Here is a 23661-nt window from a genome sequence, read left to right as displayed (position 1 = left end):
ACTGGGAACAATTTAGAAAAGTCTTCCATCCTTTCTGGTGACCTTAGGATAAAAGAATTAGCAACTGTGGTAGGCTATTGGTTAGATAGTACAACATGGTGTATCTGCGAACTGCAGAAGTTAACTTGGTTATCATAGCTATTTCACCGTGCAGTGGTGTCTTCGGACCACACCGAACATTCCGTCTGAACCCTGGTCCGCAGCCCTCCAGGGTGCGCCTCTTGGCCCCCATGGCAGTCACAGCTAAGCTGGAAACCTCCGCTGGCAGCACGTTTGCTTCGTCCATCATGAAGCGCCAACGACAGCTGGACCTATAATATGAGGAGATTGGTATTATGTCAGGGGGTTCTCAAACTTTTGTAAGTCAGGTCACCAAAACAGTCTTTTGTTCTTGAAATCACACATCTATCCCGTGTCAATGCAATCAGCCAATCCACCAAACAACTCAAAAACCAACAGGAGAACACTGTTAAGCATTGGCAGAGAATTTTGGCAAATTTCACTTGGGCACTACCCACATAATCAGCTGTGCTGCTCATCCCACAAATGCATGATCCTTACAAGTTGGAAATCATTGTAAAGGTAAATAAACAGGCTTTCCATAGATATAAAATACAATGCCAATAAGCATTGTAACAGATAAATAATCGACCAAACTTTTTTCCCAAGTTTATAATTTTTATTAGCTTTATTAACTACTTGCTATAAGCAGGGCAACGTTAGTGAGTTTTGTTTACTATTGCCAACGGTTACCAAGGAAAGAAAAGTCATGCTTTTAATCCACAGTGCCATAGAATTTGGCCCAAATTGTGGCAGACGGTAAAAAAATACGTGATTTTAACAGAACCAAGCCATTTCTATGGACCTGACGTTCAACTGTGTTCTAAACTTCGGCGTTGCCCCGTTAAAAATAAGTAAATTATAAACCCAGTGGGCACTGGCCTTAACCATTTTTTTTTTTTTTGCGAACCATGTTCAGTTTTTCATCCACATGTAAAGAGCATGCTTTTTTATTTACCAATGTCGCTTGGAAATGGCTCAAACTAAGGGAGGAAAATAATGGCCACCAAATGCTTTTTCTTAATTGAGTTATTTTCGCTCTGCCTTAAATGATGCAAGCTTGCTTGGATAAGAAGGTTTTTGCAAAGACAGGCTGCAATACGAGTTGAATATGCAGCTTTGCTTGCAGAGCATACACACATAACCTGTCTCCAGCTGCCACGCACTTTGCCATTGCACATTAGTTATTTCGCATTTACCGGTGATTTATTTATTGTACGACAATTTGGATCCATCAGTGATCATCTATGGCGTTTACTTCCTGCTTTAAGATAGGTGAACCATACCTCAGAACCCGTTTTCTTAACGACTCAGGTTATCCGCGGCGTCGAATTAACCTAATCAAACCTATTTAACGTTACATGACACAAATAAACAAGCACACAAATAAAACTAAAATGTTCTCGACTGTTATTTTTTAGGCGACTAACTTGACTAAGAAAGACGTTAGCCTAACGTTCTTAACTGGATAGCGCAGTGGGGATAACGTCTGCTTGCTTGCATTTAAAATGGTAGAGACTAACGTTAGCTTAGTTTGGATATTATCAGTTAACGTTCATTAAAAACAACTAACTTAGCTACAAGTTAACGTTACCTGCGCATCAAACATCTGCCGGTACACTTCTCCACTCGGAAGGACCCGGGTTTCGGCCATTATCTAGATGTTCCAGGACAGTTCGAGCACAAAAGTAAGATTAACTGACTTGACATTAAACTGTCAATTCTTTAGAAAGGTTAATCGGCTCGGGAACGTTTGCGGCGTATCCTTACAGTGAATTTGCAGGGGGTGACAAGTTTGCGAATGTCTTTGCTTAGCAGAGTTTGCTAGTTAGCTATACATAGGATATCCAATCATACCTACGCAAACATCGAAGGGCTACTCGTTGCCATGTCGACAGAGTTGTAGCAGACACAGAGCGCTCTACAATATTTAGTTTGTGGTTCACGGACACGTCCTTATATCTTTGGTTAGGTCAAAAGTGTCTGGAATTTTCCAAGTATTTTCATACTGTAAGCTACCTTACTTACTCTAACCTGGTTTCTCCCAAAAACCCAAGTTATGAACTGATAGTGTTAGAAATAGTTCAATAGGTCCACAAACATTTAGCCTTTTCACAATTAACCCGTTTAATCACACATTTCACCCGACACGAAAATATCAAAACCACATGTTATTAGCAACCCTTTGAAATAATACATCAATATTCTTTTTTAATATTCGTGGAAAAGTAGGTGGGAACTGTTTTATCGGTGATCACAATTGTGACCGCTAGGATAATGTATTAATGATATAATTCACACATTTCCCCTTGATGCAGTTGTTAAACAAAGTGTTGCTTACACCGACACGGCACAGACGGTGTACTAGATAATTAGCTTTATCCCATTGCACCTGCAGCAATACACAGGCTGCAGCGTGGGGTAACTGGTGTCGATAAACAAAATATGCTAAACATACGCTATGAACACAATTACACATTACAAGAGTACAAATACATATTTCCAAACGGGGAGATACCTCTGTAGCGTGACAGCCTCAAAAGAGGCAGAGGAGGTTAAAGAGGGAGAAAAGTGAAAACTCATGCCACATGCCCCCTTGGAAAATGTTTATGCAGAGCGAAATTGCATGGACTTTAAAGGGGGGATGTGACTTTGCTGTGAGGAAATTCAGGGAAACACATTTAACCCTGCTATAGCCTACAGTCATCAAAATTCTTATGTATGTGCCAGTCCCGTTATTAACACATTTAAAACTCACTGGCAATCCCCAGCACTATCACATTCTAGTGAGACTATTTTACATATTGAGGGATGTCACCATCACCTAATTTGCCTGTCATGATCTGTTTGCTATAAATTCAGCATATGCATTTGCAAGTGTGACACTAAAGGTACGATTTCCTCTTATCTAATAGTATGATTTAAGCATGTTTCATAGAATCCCTTAAATTGCTAAGGGATTTACTACAGTGAATGAGAATTAGCAGTAATATAATTATATCATAACTATAGCACCCTTCTTAAATTAACATACTTCAATTAATGTTATTTAAATGTTATATTTAGTCTGCAAATTTTACTAGTTAGGCAGCGATAATGATTTTGTCATGAGCTGTAGGCATTGACAACGTTAAGAAGCCATGGCAGACAAGAAAAGAAAAACCAATGCAAAATCAGGAGCATGAAAACAATGGTAAATGAAATGACAGAACACTTGAGGTAAATTATGTTAAGGGTATAAAAAGCTAAAGCTTGATTTTGGTTTTCTATATTTTATACATATCGAGGATGTTTGTGAACTGGCTAAAAATTTAATTATTTTTCTTGTAAATTATTTTTGTCTTCTGTCCCTCTGTACCAGGAGCATATTTGTGAAGTGGGGCAGGGAGAACCAGGTAGCATGCTGACTAGCATAAAAACTTTGGCTCTTTAGATGTTTTCATACCTTGGACTAGGAAATGACTTGATAGATGCACAGTAGTAGTCTATTTAATGTGGTCAGATCATAATTAAGGGTGGGATATTTGACCTCATTTACATTAGGACATTACCCCTACACCAATATGTTTGTTTAAAACAAAACTGAAGTGTCATACTTTGACAGTATGGGTGTCGCATTTAACCAATATCCTCTAGAAAGATTTGGGATTGGGTCAGTTGAGGTTTGAAGAGGTGGCATTTCAGCTGTGTTGTTTAAGTTGTTAGGTTGTACAATACAACCTAAGTAAATATATATATGTTGCTGTATATTGTCTTAAGTGACAGAGAACATGACATTTTTATTGAATGACAGACATGACATGATTAGCCATTTTGGAATCAGAGCCACACAGAACCCTGCTGATTCTTTCCATTACTGTCATCTAGCTTTGTCACGATGTCTTTGGATAAGTGTCCCATCATGTAGCCTACAGGACACGGAGCAGACTAACTCTAGTCTCTGCTACATTTAAAGTCGTTAGGGCAACACCCACGACATTTTAGAAACAGCATGTGGAGAACAGGGGGCAGAATTCGTTGTAATATGAGTTTGTTTGTAATATGAGGATATGCCCAGATAGCAGCTGACTGATCTAGTTGGGATCCGGTTCCAGTGTCAGCAGGTAGATGTAGCTATTTCATTTTGGTGACCAGTGTCTTTGAAAAAGGGAGCCTATAACTTTATATAACACCGTATTATAGTCAACTCGAAATAGTTTAAAGCTCTTTTAATCATCGCGTGGAGGTGTTTATTAAAACCGTTGAATTAAATCGGATAAACACACCGTAAGCAGATACCCACTTCTGGCTCAATAGTTACAACCAGCTACAGCGTGTTATGCCAGCAATTACTCTCCAACAAATACCTTTCGGTGCTCATCTTAATTATACCTGATAGCAACGGCTAATTCTTAGTCAGCGTCATTCCAGTTCTCCTGGGTGGTTGGTTATTTTTTAAGAGGAAAAGGCCACATTGCACAAACTCTCCAACACTGAATAAGAATCTGCTGCTTAGATATTACTCTCCGTCTCTGAATTCTCCGTCACTCCCTGTGGATTATCCTGGACAACGGGTACGTTTTAGAGTTACTTTACTTATTGGTTATTAGACTGCTTTCAGTAATTGTTCAGGTGGTATTGTTTTATTGACGTTGATTTTAGGGGATTGTTTTGAAAGGAATCTTTGGTTTTGCCCGAATGCATGTGCACGTCTATGTAGGCTACAAGTGTATGTAAGTGACATCAGCACTTTTCGCTAGGTGCCACGAGACTCCATATGATTCTTCCGCTACAGTTCCTGCTAAATGATGACTCTTGGAAGTCTCTTGGTTGTTTAGTGTTGCCTAACTGTGTTCGAACAGAGCCCATAAGAATCCCTTAGTCATTTCCTTAGTATCTGCCAATTTAGCTATTTCATAAGCATTGAAAAATGATCTTTTGTGTCTGCTTCAAATTTCCTCTAAATTAACTAGGCTACCTTTGAAATAAACAACGATACCAAGCTTTATAGTTTTTTTTTTGTGAGATATCTGGGATCTTTATGGATTTGATAAAAAGCTAAGATACGATGAGTCTCTCTCTCCCTTCAGCTCTGTAGATGTGTCATGTAGATACACTGTAAACCCTAAACACCCCATTTTAACAAAAGAGGTTGACATAACTTAATCCTCAAAATTGGAGTCACTTATTCCCATACATTAAATCCAACTCAAAAATGAATTTAAAGTCATAACTCAGATATGTTGATGGTCCTTAATTACTTGAGCATTTTAAGCATGGGTGAAAATAACAGTATGTTGCAAAAGTTATTTTCTATCATCCTTTTGGGGTTTATTTTTCAACAATGATTAGTGAACAATACATTATCCCTCACGCATATCAAGAGTGATATATATATTTTTTCAACACCCCAAGACTTTGATGTTCAAACGAAATGTAATTTCTGTATTAAACATGTAAGTAGTGTATTTGATATACAGTAGTCTTTTCATAATTTTTTTAGGCCTCTTTCACCTAGAAACAAGTTACGGCAGACATTTCGTAAGCAGAAGTTAGTGTTGAAAGATGCAGTTTAAAGTTTGTTTTGTTTAGTTAAAATAAATCATGCCTGTTAAAGCCATCTTTATATCCTATGCTAAGGAGCCATTAAAGCCTGCATGTTGTAGTGGAGTTAGATTAATTACTTAAATGGCACTTTATAGTTCTAAAGTTAAAATGTTCTGTTCAGTATGGCATCCCAAGATGTGCGCATGGTAGAACAGCTTATGTGCATGATTGCTCTGTAGGTGATTTTGAAAGTATGTTTGGAGAAGCCCACTGCCAAAGCTGAGGGAGCTGGCTGAAATGGATAGCAGGAAAAGGATAATGTTTGGGCCCCCATTGCTTACCTGAGTCTTAATTTGGCCTTCTATTGGCAGTCACTCAGAAGGGCACTGCTACCTATACCTCCCATCCTTCTGTGGAAATGAAACTGAAGTAGATTGTGTGTGAAGTAGGTACAAATAAGTTAGTCTTGTACTAACACATATTTAGTTGTTGTGAGAGTTGCTACTTATGAGTTATAACTTATAAGTTAGTTATGTTTACAAAATACTTTGATAACTGAATTGAATGGCTGCTGTTGACTTCATGTAAATACCGGAGTTGCATTAAACTCCAGTCAAATAATTTTCCATGCATGGTTTGAGTTAATGAACTTCAAGAGTCGGCGGTCAGAGGCAGAGCAGCCGTCTCTGTGTTCTGGAAAAGTCAGTTCCAGATGGCACTCACTCAGACTAACCTATACTTCACTCGACTGACTCGTGTGGATACGGCCGTGAGGTCTTAACACAGCTGTGATGCCGACCAACAGCAGATATTGCAGGGAACACCAGGCTGTTTGATCGCTGAGCGAGAGAGAAGTGAGAGTCGTGAGAGATGGGACTTTAGAACACCGGAGCCGCAAGGGCGACAAGAGGTTGAAAAACACCGCTGTGGTCGAGGAACAAGAGAATGTGATAGAACTGAATTCAAGAAACCTTCAACACTTGAAATGAACTCCAGTCTAAACTCTGGTCTAGCTCTGCACCATAGCATGTGTGTGAAGATCTGCTGCAAGGAATACACAGAACCAAACCAAGATCCAACTTTCCACCGATTCTTTATTCTATGGAGAGAGAAATGTCTCAATATTATTTGTAAATGCTCGGACCATGATCCACAAATATTTATCTATTGTATTTATATGGCCACGAATCTAGTTGAATTTGGCACAGATGATCTTCAGACAAAGCCTTACAAAAGTTACACCCCTGGACACAGATACCAACTTGGGACTTAACATTGCAATCATTTTTGGTGCGAGATTAGGTTTAGGTTCGCTAAGATTTTCATGATACAAACCCAGTGTATCAGATCGGAACTCATTAATATGTTATTAAAAAAATGCAGAGGGCATGAAAGCAGGAATGATTCACTGATTTATCACCATGACAAGCATGTAACAATAGTACACAGACTTTCAGGACAACCTGTATCATGTCATGTGTACATAGTGTACAGTATGCACACCTGCATGTATGTATAACTCTAGACACTTGGGATGGTGTTTAGCAGTGCTTTGATTAAAATATTGCAGTTGATTCTAGGGCTGAACGATTTGGGAAAATAATCTAATTGCGATTTTTCCCCACCCCCAATATTGCGTTTGTGATTTAATATGCGATTTTTTAATTTTATCCTCATTTTTTTCCCAAAAAGTCGTAATGAATGATTTAAATATGACCAACACAATATTAGATACATTTAGTATCAAATGTTATTTCCCACATTTTACATTTTTATTGAACTGCTCATTACAGAATCAAGAACAACCAATCGGTGGCTTTGCCACTGTGCATTTAAGTAATTTAAACAAAGTCATTGTAAAAATAAACACAAGGCATGAACTTTTTAAACACTGTGTTCAAAATTATAATTTTTTTTTAAAAACATTTTTTTTTTTTTAGACCACGTTTTTAATCGCGAACGTTGCGGTTAGAAAATCACGTTTTATCATATCGCGATTAAATCGCAAATGCAATTAATCGTTCAGCCCTAGTTGATTCAGTAGGGTTTTTGAGAGGTTGGTTGACATAGTTGTGTTTGTGTGTGGCATTCAGATTGAACTGATGCAGACATACGTGAGGCCATACAACCATGGAGAAACTGTCAGATTATGCCTTTTTTATTTCTGCCAAAGAAAAGTTTATTTTATGAGTATTGGAGGGACATATGAGCCTTGTGAAGGAGTAATGCAGATTCATATGAGCCTTGTGAAGGAGTAATGCAGATTCCCAATAACAATGAACATTGCCTCATGGTGCTGTACATACACCAAGGTCTTAACTACCTGTTTGGATCAGAGCTAAAAACGATGACGAGGGAAAACTGAAGGAAAGGGATGGGGAAGGAGAGGAGAGGGGGAGTGGGGAATTAAGCATTATAAAGCATGTAAACTTTACATATTTTCAGCTGAAGGAAATCAAAGAGATACAAAGATGATGAGTCCATGGTTTGCATGTGTGAGTGTGTGAGAGGAAACAACCAGGACGAACAAGACATGAGGATAATATCTAGGGGTGGGAATCTCTTGGCACCTCACGATTCGATTCGATTCCGATTCAGAGGTCAACGATTCGATTCTAAACTGATTCTCGATTCTAAACCGATTATCGATTATCAATTCTAAACCGATAAAACGATTATCGATGCATCTCGATTTTTAAAACATTTGAGTTTGCTACTCAGAGTCTCAAATCACTTCCTACTTTGTGTTTGATAATTAAAGAAAATCAACAGATCTATTTTTTTATTAGAGAAAAAGTGTGTCCTTGTCACAATTATGACTTTCTATGAACAATGCAATAATCGATGCAGCTTGCATTTCAACACAAAATGAATGTGTAAAAAAAAATAAAAATGAATAAATAAATTATTTTATAAAAAAATCGATTATGAACTTTTCTGAATCGAGACAGAATCGTTCTAGAGAGAATCGAGAGAAATCGAAAAATCGATTTTTTTTCCCCCACCCCTAATAATATCCATGTGACCAGATCAGTCATGTATCAAACAGTCTGGTATTTCGGAAAGATGCACACATACAGTACATACACTTCTCCTCCAACTTTCCATTATCCTCACACTGATTCTGTCTAACAGAAAAAGCATTGTGCCCAGCATTGCCATCCATCCTCAATGTAACTATCATCAGAAAAGAAAAAGTGATATGTATATGAGTATAAGTATATGAGTATATTTCACACTAATTTGAAAATAATTTTAAATCAATCCCTCTGGTTAACTTTGTTTATTTGTGTTCCATTTGCACAGGAATGGCAGCAGCCCTCACTGTAACTGGGATTGCACTTGTACTTTTCCTTCCGACTGCACAGTTATTGTCAGCTGAGCTGAGGTTTGTGGACCAGACACACTTCCGAGTGAATGAAACCAGTCAAACTATTGTCCGACTCGTAGTGGAGAGGGTGGGGGACCCTGTGAACGTCACGGCTCTCGTTCTGGTAAGATCAGACCTCTCAGGTCTCCTCTCAGGTCTCCTCTCAGGTCTCCTTGCTTGCATGATAATTGTGAAATATTTTGTAGTTAGCTTTGTCCTTGAACATTTATAAGCTGGATATGTTGGGTCTACATTATGTAATTTATCCTATAGTATTTAACTTCACTAAGCCTTTACATTTGTTTTACTAAGAAGTGTCTCTGAGGTGATACACTGGAGTCAGGTTAACCACACACACTCTTCAGCAAGGTGTGGTAAACCATATGATACAGGAGGACATATGTAGAGGTGATTTAAAAAAGAAATCATGAAAAAAAAAACCCAACTGAAAACCCTCTTGTGCAAAATGGCCCCTTTTGTTGAGTGCTGCTACTCTGGCTTCTCAGTCTTCATTTGATTCCAGTTCAGTTTCTTTTTTTTTCAATTGAGTTGAATGCAAAGTGGTGGACATTCAGGACACGTTGTTCATGAGAGATGGTCTTGTATGTTCAGGACACTTTGTTCATGAGAGACGGTCTTGTATGTTCAGCTCTTTGCAAATGTTACTCAGGTCTCACGCGTCTCACATCTGACATCTCACACGACACGTTGGACATTTGTAGGAGCTAATATACTCTACAGTTCCTCCTGTGATCCAGATGGATGTTGTGTGTCCCCTGATTATAAATGATTACACTTTTAGACACTCTTCACCCTTCAAAACAACAACAAAACAATTGTAAACAGATGCCCTTGGATCAATAAGGAAATCTGTGCCCTTGCACAGTTGTGTAGGAGAGCTGAAACGGAAGTGGAAACAACACTAAACATACTGTTTCCCATAACCAGTTGAACGAGCCTAGGTCCAGTTTAAGTGAAAAAGTCAAAATATTGCGAAAGCCCAGCACTTTTCTAATTTAATTGAATTCGAGGCATTCGGCGACTTTCAGGTTACTGAGAAGATTTCAGCGTTAGTAAGAGCATAGGCATTGGAGGCTTTTCAGTGGTGCTTTAACACAAGTAACTACATCACATCCTGGCTAACATTTGGAGATTGGAATCATGGCTGGATGTACTATTTCACCGTTGGATTTGGCCATGGACATGGAGGTCATCATAAGGGCATCTAAATGGGTCGCTGGTGTGGTGGTGAAAGACTGTGGAACGGCACCCGGTTACCTCCCATCCAAACTTATACGGATGCCATGAGGACACTGACAACAACCGCTCCGTGTACCTGTCGGCTATTAGCCAAGTTCAATGACACAATGGCACAAGTCTCCCACTTGCATTTAGCGGCAAATCTGAGTGAAGAGACATAAAACGTGTCATGTGATTCAGCCTCTCCTGTCAAATCTCTGCCAAAGAATGGTGTGAAAACCCCAAAACATCGAAAGAGTGGCAGTGAACACATCGTGTTAATGACAGAAGTCATAAGGGAACAGCCAAACTGGTACAGGCTGACAGGAACGTGATAGTTAATGACAGAAGTCATAGGGAGAACAGCCAAACTGGTACAGGCTAAAAAGGGAACGTGATAGGAACTGCACAACTGCTAGCTCTAATTCCCTTCCTGTTGTAGAGCCTTAAACATGCAGTGCAGACAACATGATCTAACCCATGGTGTGTTTTCAGCTGGAGGGGGAGGACACAGAGGACTTTGAGGCCACGACGGCTGCAGCTTTCCTTCTTACCACTGAGACAAGAAAGACCATCTTCATTGCCATACGAGACGATGACTTACCCGAAGCTGACGAAACATTTGTCTTCAGCCTCAAACTGCAGGTAGTTGTGAGTCTTCTGCTGAAGTAATGTACTGTTATGTTGCCTGTTGTACTGTATGTAAACGTATTATTATTATTATTATCCTAAATACACCCAAATGCAAGTATCCTGATTCAGATGGGGTTACAGATGAAGCAAACACCACTTGTAAAAACGGTATTTGTCAAGGTGTGGGTTATATTTGTCAAAACCTGGGTTATATTTGAAGGTAAGTCAATTGTTTGCTTTTGTGGTCAACATGTTTGATGTGGAAGAAGCGGGGATATGAAAAGACCTGACTGACTTCGATAAGGGCCAGATCTCTATGGCAAAGTGTGGCTGGGCTGGTGCGTCTCCAAAATGCATATGGGGTGTTCCTTCTGAGCAGAGGTGTATCTCTAACAACAGTCAAATGCACTAGCCTAATTTCAGTTCATTATCTGCACCCTGTGCATGCAGTTTTTTCTTGCATCCTTAGAGAGAAAGAGCAAGCTGTGGTTGTGCACTTGTTATTATGTGTATCTAGTTATCTCTGTATATATCATTTTTATACCCCATTGAAAGAGTATGCTGTTCTGGCGAAGCCTTGATGAAACGCCAAAGGTGGTTTAAGTTAGCTTGCAGAGAGTAAAGCACTTGGGAAGCGGCTTAGCGAAAGAATCAGTTCATTCTGACCCAGTAAACTCGAACGTTCCAATCACAGGTCACGAGAATACCTTTTTTCCAATCCTTCAAATCCTTTTAATCCTTCAATGTTCTTAGAGAAATACACAGGTTACATAGGGTAGAATTAACATATCAACACAATGGCATAATTCAATTAGCTTCAATCATATGTAGCACACTGATTCCTATAACAATTCCTACTTCGGCCCTACCCAAAATTGAACCATATAGGTTTGGGCTTTGGGACTGGCTGTGATAACTGAAACATACAGTACATGATCCAGATAAAGCATTCAGTGTTGTAGTAATGTTTGTTAACGGGAGATTTAAGTTGGATACCACCACACCTGTGTCTACTAGAAACATGCTTTCCTGGCCTCTAAGGCAAGCTAGTTGGTATGGGGAGACAGTGGTACAGGAGGTAGAGAAGTCGTTTAGTAAATCAGAAGGTTGCTAGTTCGATTCCCTGTCGAAGCGTCCTTGAGCAAGACACTGAACCCCTAATTGCTCCTGATGTGCAGTGTGCCATCAGTGTAAATGTGAAATGTGTATACATCCTTGTAAGTCGCTTTGGATAAAAGCGTCTGCTAAATGACTAAATGTAAATGTAAATATGGCCGAGGGTCAGACACAGCAGTATTAGCGGAGGCCAAACACCTTCACTCAGAGGAGGTTTCCCTTGGAGGGCAGCTCAGTAGAGCCATACGTTTGTCATGTTCCCCTAAAGGGCTGCTGTGCTGCTGTGCTGCTGTGGATGAGCATAGATTGTACACCTGTTTGTTTGTGGATTGATACCTATCACAGCAATATTTGCCCAGTGGTCTAATTTGCTGCCAGAGAGAGATAGAGTTTATTCAATAGATGTTGCTTAGTTGGAGACAGCATGGCCACTTGTGGTCTTTTTACTTTACTCTGTATCCAGAGACATTCACTAGGAATAATTATATATATATATAGTATGAAATACTGTATCAACTTGATACATCAGGAAATAGGCATATACTTAAACACATATTAGTAAAAAAAAAAAAAAGTTAGCATATTAGTGACACAGCAAAGTACCTCTGTAATAATTCAACACAGCACAGCATATGAAATCATTTCACAATTTAACAGTTTAAATATGTTTATAACATGCACTCATGTCTGTTGGATTTGAACCAAACAAATGATAAATGGCTCGTCATCAGAGTGCAGGTCAGAATTCCTAGGTGACATGATTGGCTCAAAAGACATGAATTCATAAGCACACTCACAAATGAGTGCCTTTTCACCTGTCCCACAAGGGCTTGCATCACCATAGTCCTGTGAGTACATACATGATAATAGTCCTGTAAGTACATAAATGCTAATAACAAGTCATCTCCATAGTCCTGTGAGTTCATACATACAGTGAGTACATACATGCTAATAACAAGTCATCACCTGTGAGTACATACATGCTAATAGTCCTGTGAGTCCATACATGCTAATAGTCCTGTGAGTACATGCATACAGTGAGTACATACATGCTAATAACAAGTCATCACCTGTGAGTACATACATGCTAATAGTCCTGTGAGTACATACATGCTAATAGTCCTGTGAGTACATGCATGCTAATAGTCCTGTGAGTACATACATGCTAATAGTCCTGTGAGTACATGCATACAGTGAGTACACACATGCTAATAACAAGTCTTCACCATAGTCCTGTGAGTACATACATGCTAATAACATACATGCTAATAACAAGTCATCACCTGTGAGTACATACATGCTAATAACAAATCTTCTCCGTAGTCCTGTGAGTACATACATGCTAATTTACATTTACATTTAGTCATTTAGCAGACGCTTTTATCCAAAGCGACTTACATATGTGCGACTTACAATGTATACACATTTTACATTTTTACACTGATGGCACACTGCACATCAGGAGCAATTAGGGGTTCAGTGTCTTGCTCAAGGACGCTTCGACAGGGAATTAAACTAGCAACCTTCTGATTACTAACCGACTTCTTTACCTCCTGTACCACTGTCGCCCCCATAATAACAAGTCTTCTCCATAGTCCTGTGAGTACATGCATGCTAATAACAAGTCTTCTCCATTTCTCACATGGGCAGACTAAGGGTACTGATAGCTACTGCTGTTAATACAGCTGCTTCTGGCATTGTGGGTTCTCCTGCATAACTAGCTAACTAGTAACTAGCTGCTGCTGCATGAACGCGACAACATGAAACAGGAACAGTGTGTGCAAACAAGACACCCCCCCCTCTGCCTGCTGGACAGGGGATGGAGGTGGGGGAAAGACAAAGGTCATCATAGCGCTGTCCTGCGCTGCTTGGGGTCTAGCTGCAGGTGCGATTTTTCTTTAAAAGTTAGCACTAGAGGTTTAAAGAACAAGATAGGCTCTTAATAGCGCCAGAGAAACTAATCAGCACTGCTCTTTAGAGTTTCGTGACTGAACTTATATGCATGTAGCTGCACAGATCTCTCATGACTTGGGGCTGATGTCTGCAAAGGAAGACTGTAAACATGTATGGTCTGACCTTTGACCTAAAGGACTGGGGACCTTTTCAGAATGTGAGACAACTATTGATCTGTCAATTAGGCCCCAGTGCTGTGGAACATACTGCCTATAGACATCAGGGGAGCCAGCTCGCTTAACATCTTTAAAAGAAAACTAAAAACGTACCTCTTCACATTAGCCTTTAACTAGCTACCACTTCGCACTATATATATATAAATACTTTTAATTTAATTTAATTTAATTTAATTTAATTTAATTTAATTTAATTTAATTTAATTTAATTTATTTAATCTACTGGTGATATTAAGGGGTTAGATTAAATATATCTCTATAATTACAATTATAATTTAATTTTTTTTGCACTATATCTGAGTTATGTTTCTTTGATGTCTATTTTTATGTGCATGCAATTTCTTTGTGCATATTATGTATTTGCTGTAAAGCACTTTGAGCTGCATTCTTTTGCATGAAAGGTGCTATATAAATAAAGTTGTATTATTATTATTATTATTATTATTGTATGTTGATGTGTACATTTCTGACTCCAGAGCTCATCCAATGGTGTTGTTCTGGGAACCCCCAACCGAGCCACAATCACCATTCTGTCCAATGACAACGCCTTTGGAATCATCTCCTTCAACTCTGTAAGTGTTGCCATGGACACGCATTTCCATTTCCGTTTGCCCATTTACAAACAAACAAACAAGGCTGACTGCAGTCAGTTTTTTATTGCACGCACAACTCTCTCTCAACTCTTACGTCTATGGTTATGGTTATAATATTTAGCAGATGCTTTTGTCGAAACTTATAACGCGTTAAAACGTTAGAAAACAGATATATAATTTAAAAAATCAATACCAATTAATACAATTATTATTAATAATAATAACAATAACAATAATAAATACCTAAACTATGACTATATAGAGGGTACAATGTTTTTGTGCACAAAATAGCTTCTCTCATTCAACTTGACTGCAGAGTGACAGTATTTGTTGTTTGGCAACGCCTTACGGCAAAAAAAAATCATTGGAACTGTTTAATGGGGCTGAGAACGTGCAAAAACAAACTCAATGAATCAGTTGTAGAACTGTTGTATAAAAGCGATATGACTCTCTGGTTCGTGGCATTACCTACGGTTGAATCGCAGTTGTGGGGATGTTCTTTATCAACCCAACTGTCACTCGTGTCATATTGCTCAAGTGATAAAGTCAGCTTTTGCATGTTTTGATTGTCACTCACCCTATTTTCCTTGAGTAGTACAATTCTGCAACTTGATGCCCAGGTTGTAAAAATGTGCACCTCAAAGCGTCTTTGAGTACCTAGAAAAGCGCTACATCAAATGAACGTATTATTCTTATTATCACCTCTTAAACGTTGGTGTTGTTAAACAAATGGACTAAGGGTGTTCGTTTGTGACTGAATCTGGGGGAGAACCTTAGTCTGAGTTTTGTGAGAAAAGGTCACCAATGATCTAAGGTGTTCAGTGATTCTGTTTATTTATTGATCTCCCTTAATGTCTTTGGTTAACAGTTTCCATATGTGTAAAATACAATTGTGTGGCTGCTGCAAAAGCAGTTTCTGCTGTTTATAGTATGATATGATCACTGCTCACAATATATCCCTCGGGATTAATAAAGTATCCATCATCATCTTCATCATCATCATTGTCATCACCACCATCATCATCATCATCGCCATCACATCATCATCTTCATCATCATCATCATCATCATCACCATCACCATCACCATCATCATCATCTTCATCATCATCATCATCATCATCATATCTGTTGTCCTCCTACAGTCCTCTCTGATGACTGTGAATGAGCCGCAGGGTAGCAACCAGGATGTCTTTTTAACTCTGATCCGTGAGAAGGGAACCTACGGGACTGTTACTGTCAACTTTGTGGTGAGACATTTTTTTTTTTACATAATAATATATTGTTCCCAGAGGTAGGTAGAGTAAAGCAAAAGCTGAACCTAAGTACAAGTATTGTTACTTTATAATTGGGGCGACAGTGGTACAGGAGGTAGAGAAGTCGTTTAGTAATCAGAAGGTTGCTAGTTCGATTCCCTGTCGGAGCGTCCTTGAGCAAGACACTGAACCCCTAATTGCTCCTGCTCCGCAGTGTGCCATCAGTGTAAAATGTAAAATGTGTATACATTGTAAGTCGCACATATATAAGTCGCTTTGGATAAAAGCGTCCGCTAAATGTAATGTAAATGTTATAAAAGCGTCTCATATGGTTTGTGCTTGGTATCAGATATCTGGCGGTTCGAACCCTGTAATGGAGGATCTGAGTCCAGAAAGAGGCGAAATCACATTCCTTCCTGGACAGGCTGATGTGGTATTCAGTGTTACAATACAGGATGACAAGGTAATGTCGTTTGTTTAAATTGGATTGCATATCACCAGTTTCATGAGTAGCATGTCATTTCTTGACCCATACGATTTTTTTATACACTGAAAGTTAAATCCAAGTGTCACAACTTTATCTTAAAAAAACGTATCAATTAATGATTTTTTACTAATTAACGTAATTAATGATCAATAAACAGAATGTTCACAGAAAGTCCCACAGGTAAGAACTGTGTTTCGGTGTAAGGTGTCATTTAGTTAGTGGCCGGAACACAACGAAGAGGACCTGATTGATCCTCTGTGCAACTCTCCCTGGCAGATCCCGGAAGATGACGAGATGTTCACGGTGCAGCTGACAGGGGTGAAAGGTGGGGCACTCCTAAACCCCAACCGCAGCAGTGTAAACATCCTCATATTCCGTAACGATGCGCCAATCCGTATATCTCAGCCTTACCTGGCCGTACCGGAATCTGCCGGTATCATCAACCTCACCGTCACCCGCGGACGCACCGACGATGACCAACTCATTGGTTCCGATGAACATGAGGTCTCCATTGCTTATATGGTTGTCAGTGGCAACACTTCTGCCAGTGTGGCCACTGCCGGTGTGGATTTTGTGGACCTCCAGCCTGAAGCAGTAGTGCTTTTCCCTGGTAAAGTCCACAGAGCCCAGTTGCGTTTCAGGATCGTCGACGACAGCGTGCCGGAGATCGCCGAGTCCTTCCGGGTGGTCCTCTTGGACGACACGCTGCGGGGGGACGCGGTGCTGGCGGCACCAAGCTCTGCCCATATCACCATTGAGCCCAATGACAAGCCCCATGGGGTGCTGTCCGTTAGCGCCATGGCTACATCTGATCCCATTATTGTTAATGAGGACCTCACCGTGAAGTAAGTGATCCAACATAAACGACTACTTATGCTGATGCAATGTTGATATCAACATTTTGACATTTGCGTAATGTTTTTGTACTTTTTGTACAATCGTTTTGTCCCCCCCACAGATTTGAACAGATTACGGTTGTGAGAAACGGGGGCACTCATGGAGACGTTTCCGTGAACTTTACTGTAACCCGAAATGTGAGCGACGACTCGCCTGTCACAGATGACCTGAGTCCTGCCCTTGGAGTCCTGAGATTTGCAGCTGGCCAGATGACGGCCGTCCTGTCCTTCAACATCACGCAGGATGACCTCCCAGAGGAAGCTGAGGGCTTCTTCTTTCGGCTGCTGCCTGATTCAGTGCAGGGTGGCGCAGAGGTGGATGAACCTATGGAGGTTTGTCTTTTTTTATCATCTCAGTATAGTTTTCAACATCAGCTTCTGTTTCTAGAACAGTGAATAGCCATGCTATAAATGGAGGTCTTTTTTACGTGAGGATAGAAATGTGTTTTCTAGCATTAAGTGAATCAGAGCCAACCACTAAGTGTACAATATATTGTATTTCTTGACCTTGAAAGACATAAAGATGTGTGGTGCAATGAATGCAAATCTATTTTAACCCACTCATTTGTTAATCAAGGGACACAATGTACTGGGGCTACATCTAGGCAGCTGCTTTCTCAAGGTGATACACCAACCACAGTCTATGGAGCTCTGCAGTCCAGCTATCATCAATGGCAGGTCTTAAATCAAGAGAAATGACTGTACCATAAAGTGTGAGAGAAGCAGAAAAAGTTACTTTAACCGATACTGACATTGCTTATGATAGTGATTAGCAATATCCTTTACATAAGATATTGGCATAGACATAATTCCCAGCAAGCCTGTCCATGTTCATTAATGTTGCTTCTCTCTTTGGAGAGAAAGGAAGAGAAAGTAGAATATGTCCACTGCACTATGTCCACTTACACCATCATAACTGCACTACAGTATGCACTTGTATAGATACATATAATAGAATCCATCAAAGAAACAAGAGACACTATGTCAAAGCGACATGAAAGAATATATAAAAAAAAACATGAAGACAGGCACCACATTTAGGAAAGACAGGAACAAAAGTGGACAAGAATCTCAAGATTTGAAAGAATGCCCTGGAGCAGTAACTGCAGTGTTTCTTCTTGGGGCGACAGTGGTACACGGGGTAGAGAAGTCGTTTAGGAAACAGCAGGTTGCTAGTTCGATTCCCTGTCGAAGCGTCCTTGAGCAAGACACTGAACCCCTAATTGCTCCTGATGTGCAGTGTGCCATCAGTGTAAATGTAAAATGTGTATACATCCTTGTAAGTCGCTTTGGATAAAAGCGTCTGCTAATTTAATTAAGACCTTTGTCAGCTTTTTAATGGCACACCCGACACACTGGAACACAAAATGACTAAATGACTAAATGACTAAATGTAAATGTTAGACCTCAACATTGAGAAGGACCTGAGCAGCCTGGAGACAGGGGGAGAGAAAAGAAAGTCTGAAATATCATTTCATTTAAGACTTTAAAAACAAAACAAAAAAAACCTTCAACTCTATTGTTCACTTCACCAATTGTAAATGGGGAGGGCAAGAAGTAAAGGAAATATGAGGACGTGTTTTCTGTTGCCTGTGATAAACGCCACGGTTGCATTCGGACCCAGCTGCAGGTGAAGGGTGAAGGATGGTCGATTTAGGTCAGCTATTCGAGCCATGGTGTGCTTCAAAAACAGGCTCGTGTTAAACTATTCCAGTACATGGCAGTTGTAAGGAATAGAGGATTCTGATGATGAGGCTGTTTATCTTAAATGTGCTTCATTTGAGTGTTTACTGTACTGTTCCACAAAGAAAAGATCAGAAACAGCCAACCGCCATTTGCCATTCTATTCCTTTTCTGAACTTATTCTGGCATCCATACTTTATTGCATGACATCTCAACTTGAACTTCCCACTCGATACTGAAAAGGGTGGATGGATGACGTTTACACCAAGCCCCGGTTGGGCCCAAACAAAGCCCTAGCCTGCACACTGGCCCCATAGTGAGATCGCAGCTATTGTAAATGTATTTGATTGACATTTGATTTGTGTTTAAGAGTTGTGTTATTTGGCCAATCCTATTTGAATCCATGAAATGCTAGTGCCACAGCAGGACATACTGTAGCTAAACATTTCTTTTGTTTGTTCTTTGTTTGTCTGTTTCCTCTTTCTCCTCGTCTTCCTGTCCCCGTTCTCTAACTCTTCATCCTTTACCTCCCTTGCACTTGCCACTTGTCTCTTCTTCTCCCTCAGATGATCTTCTATGTGCAGGACAGTGATGACGTGTATGGTCGCTTCATCTTCCATCCAGATGAAGACCAGCAGATTCAGAGTGACCCCAGTGGACGCTTCCTGTCCCTCAGTTTCCTGCGTGAGGGAGGGAGAGTGGGGAGAGTCCAGCTGGCCCTTAGCGTCCTCTATCAGCCTGTCCGGCCCATCGACCTGCCCTGGGATGGAATGCTAAATGGCAGTAGTGTCACCAATGTGCTGTTTGAGCCGGGCCAGCACTCGGCACAAGTAGCTTTACCTATACGGAACGATGCCTTCTTGCAAAATGGTGCCCTCTTTCTCATTCAGGTAGGGTGGACTAAGTGTGTCATTACCACAGACGAACCAATTTGCATGAACAAGGAAAGAATGAGTGCTTTTAACCCTCATGTTGTGTTCACAACATGGTTACACTCATGGTCAGAATTGACCAGTCTAACAGAAATGATAATGATGCTTTTTGTAAACATTTCGATTTTTATCTATTTTGATTTCAACTTTTCTAAAGATGCAAATAGCTGTCTTTAAGATAAACATATTTTTAACATAAATACACCTAGTTTTAACATAAATACAACTAGTGCAAATCTAAATAACAGCCTTATTATTATTATTATTATTATTATTATTGTGTATTCAACAATTAACAACATACATTTAAAATATGCATAAAATATACAACATAACACTTGTTGTGTCTTCGGTCAAAAATGACTGGTGTGATTTATGACCAAAATGCACACCTACTGTAAATGCCATTTCAATTGATTTTAAAAAGAGTGAGGTTTAACTCTGAAATCTGACATGGATCTGACATTGAAAATGGCTCTGGTCTGAAATCTTTACAGAATTAAGTATGCTTATTTAGCTCCTTTACACAAACTTGATGATGATGTAAAATTACAAAATATAGGCAGTATCACGAAACATGGCACAAGTAATTGGCATCATATACTGAGAGTGTGCAAACAGATTGATGTCATTTGACTGCTTGGGTGCCATTACAGCTATAGACGAAGTAAAGCCATATTTCAGAAGATTAAATACTCAATAGTGAGCAGTTTCATTTTTTGCATTATTCCTTATTATCTAAGCAATTGTTTGACAGACTTTAGATCTTCCTAATACATTTTGTCTTGATGTTAAATGAATTACAGATGTAAGACTCTAATCTTATATTGTTATGTCTCCCCTTCCGGTTGAGTTAAGCAAAATAATCCAACTAGATCCAATAGTGTGGCACTGACATGTCATTTGCCTAGTAATCTGTTTATTTGTTTTACGGTTGTGTTTATCGTATGATTTTAAGGGATTTAATGTGAAACTAAAACTCTGACCTGTCATTTAACTTTTTTCATTTTCTTCTCAGATGATCAGTGTTCAACTGGAGCACATTCTCCCCCCTGTGCCATCAGTTAGCCCTCGTTTGGCAGGAGCTTTCAACATGAGCCTCACGGTCACTCCAGATATCGCCAATGGAGAGATTGGCTTTACCGGGAACCTGACGGTGGTGTTACTGGAACCAGAAGATACCAACTCCAGTTTGGTAAAACATACTTTACAAGTTTATTGTCTGAATTTGCAAGCTTAATCAAACCATCAAAGAATGCTTGGCAAGGTCTCTGGCCAGGGCCCTCTGCATGAAGCCCTCGCAAACCCACCAAAGGATCAATACACACCCCAGCCAGATCTGACTAAACAGTGTCTATCCAGTTAGCTTAAAGGAGGAGTATGCAACTCTGGGGAGATATTGTAGATATTTGAGCGCAACAGCCAATCAAATGACATCCCTCCCTTCCGTTCTCCTGAAGCAACGTGTTGATTGGCTGGAGTTGTTTATGGCTCGGTCCGAAGCACTATGTTTGTTTCCCCTTTACAGCGCCAGGACTGTGTATGAACTCTGGCACACACTGAACGGACAGTGGACAGAGGACCGTGAGGAGCAATTCGCTGAATTTTACAAAAAAGTGTATTGAATTAGAATTGCAGAATTAGACTCAACTTGCATATAACTGCATAATAATAATAATAATAATAATTCATTTCATTTATAGCGCACTCTATATTCGTCTGAATCTCAGAGTGCATGCATTAAAGGCAGAGTGAGAGTACTCATGGCTGAGAGTATAAATGAGTGGTTCATCAATGATTGCAGTAACACCTTAAGAGACACGCTAGCGACAGACGCTAGCACCCATGGGTTTTAGCCTCCTTTCTAGCATGCCTGCCTCCTAGGCCCAAGGCTGCAAGTTCAAATCCAGGGTTGGAATGTGCTTGTCTACACATGCAGGTTACATAATGCTTGGGATAATACTATTGCTGTTATCAACATCAGCACTGCTACAAATAGTCAAAATAGTGCCACAAAATAATTTTGGATTGCATTTAATGACCATAGCATTTACTGTAGTGTTCATTCTGTTAGCCTTAGTCAAATGTCCAGGTTCGTTTTAGTCATACTTTGTAGACTAAAACAATGGCTACATTAGTCTTATTTACTTACTAAGTACTAATAGATTTGAATAATTCCAGTATTTCTTAGTCCTTAAACATCTTAATCTACCTTCAGTCAAAACCAAAACTGTCTAACTGGTTTCAAATACAGTTTCAGCTATCGATTTCAGAGAGAGTGTCAACTGTGTTGCCAGACAACGTTTGAAAAATACTGTTAAAATACAGTGTATAAAATGTAACTACATGGATTTGTACCTAATTTGTATGTTGTCAGATCTTTATATTGTCAATTGGCTTATGATGCCTTGTGACGGACTGAGCCTCGGTTGCCGTCAACATGTGTGGGTTTGGCCCGAAAAGCTCAGAGACAGAGTGAGGGTTCAAATATAAGGTTTATTATGCTTTCCAAATATTCTGGAGAACTGCTGGGCCTCTCAATAGGCAGAGGACAAAAAGCAGCAGTCTCCAGGAATATCACCTGCTCAGCCTCTAAATGGGGTAGAGGACAAAAATCAGCAGTCAAACAAAAGGTCCACATAAATGCACATACCTGACAACAAGACTTGACTAACTGACCTAGACAGAACAATGAACATATATACCTATGGCGGCCAGCACCATTTTTACACACAGGTAGACACAAAAACTAAACAATACACAATGACAAGACAGACCCGAGACACGAACATAGCATTTCCTCACAATCATAAAACAAAGAGATAACTATGTAATACATAATGTCTCAAAGGTTTGGACAACCAACCCCTTTATCCAGCTGGTCTGGCCCAGACCATCTTTTGTGTCCCCTCTGCCAGTCTAGGCAATTAGCAGTTTCCATGAGGTGGATCCAATTGTAATCAGTGGTATGAGTGTTTGTGTGTGCGTGTGTGTGCAAAACCATGTCTGTTTGAGTGCGCTAGTGGTTGCAAATATGGGGCAGGAGTGTGCGGTTCATGTGCGGTCGTGCCACGACCGTCACAATGCCCAACATCAGTCAGCTAGTCAGCTAGCTTTTATTGGTGTTACTGAGCTGTTGTTTATCAATGCAAGGGATTAAACTTTTAGCTAGCTGGCTCACCAGCTTTAGATGGAAACTTTACATAATTGTACAATCTAACTAGCTGAAACCCATACACTTGCCTTGTAAAACCAACCATACTGTTGGCACGGTTGATGGGTTAAAAGCTAGCTAGCTTGCAAATGGATGTATTTTTGTGATATTTGGGGATAACTTTGTGATATATGAGCAGTACAAATGTAAGTTTAATTTGATCAGCTACAGGGAGCCAGTAAAGAATAATCAGCAGATCGGTTACATGTCCCCTCCTTGGCTGATCAAAACCCGCCGTGTCCTTGATCATCTGCGACTGGCCTCTAGAATAGCATTGCAATAGTCTTTCAATAGGCCTGCACAAGGGGTTGTGGTACATATTAGGTGAGAAAGGTTCTGATCTTCTGAATAGTATAGAGAATGTACTCACAAGTCCTCAGGCTTTACCTGAGATCAATGGGTTTTGACCATAAATATATAAATCTCATTCACTTATGATAAAGGCATGGTTTTCTTCATAGAGCATCAGTATGTGAATTCTGTGTTGCCCTCCAGGTGACCCTGTCACTGCGTCGGGATGGAACAGAT

General features: G+C 39.8%; 2 protein-coding genes across 4 annotated transcripts in view; one reads left to right on the top strand and one right to left on the bottom strand.

Moving 5' to 3' along the window:
- The window catches only part of ccdc180 (coiled-coil domain containing 180), a 50865-nt gene extending 48985 nt beyond the window's left edge, over window positions 1–1880 (bottom strand). For all 3 annotated transcript variants that reach the window (XM_042710378.1, XM_031585444.2, XM_042710379.1), the window contains exons 1-2: window positions 1655–1880; window positions 148–311 (exon numbers count right to left, since the gene is read on the bottom strand). In XM_042710378.1, the coding sequence (XP_042566312.1) occupies window positions 148–311; window positions 1655–1714 (224 nt within the window). In that variant the 5' untranslated portion in view covers window positions 1715–1880. The remainder of the gene's footprint in view (window positions 1–147; window positions 312–1654) is intronic.
- Window positions 1881–4162: 2282 nt separating this feature from the next.
- Window positions 4163–23661, top strand: part of adgrv1 (adhesion G protein-coupled receptor V1) — a 130363-nt gene continuing 110864 nt past the window's right edge. Inside the window, exons 1-11 of the mRNA XM_031585443.1 lie at window positions 4163–4613; window positions 8893–9080; window positions 10691–10840; window positions 14550–14645; window positions 15811–15915; window positions 16271–16384; window positions 16685–17253; window positions 17367–17637; window positions 19554–19877; window positions 20938–21114; window positions 23629–23661. The exon at window positions 23629–23661 is cut by the window's right edge and continues 191 nt beyond it. Of these exons, the coding sequence (XP_031441303.1) occupies window positions 8895–9080; window positions 10691–10840; window positions 14550–14645; window positions 15811–15915; window positions 16271–16384; window positions 16685–17253; window positions 17367–17637; window positions 19554–19877; window positions 20938–21114; window positions 23629–23661 (2025 nt within the window). The 5' untranslated portion in view covers window positions 4163–4613; window positions 8893–8894. The remainder of the gene's footprint in view (window positions 4614–8892; window positions 9081–10690; window positions 10841–14549; window positions 14646–15810; window positions 15916–16270; window positions 16385–16684; window positions 17254–17366; window positions 17638–19553; window positions 19878–20937; window positions 21115–23628) is intronic.

This window comes from Clupea harengus, chromosome 18, assembly GCF_900700415.2.
Source record: "Clupea harengus chromosome 18, Ch_v2.0.2, whole genome shotgun sequence".
NCBI classification, from domain to species: domain Eukaryota; kingdom Metazoa; phylum Chordata; class Actinopteri; order Clupeiformes; family Clupeidae; genus Clupea; species Clupea harengus.
The sequence above is the reverse complement of the archived record's forward strand: the minus strand, read 5'-3'. Positions and strand labels throughout refer to the sequence as shown.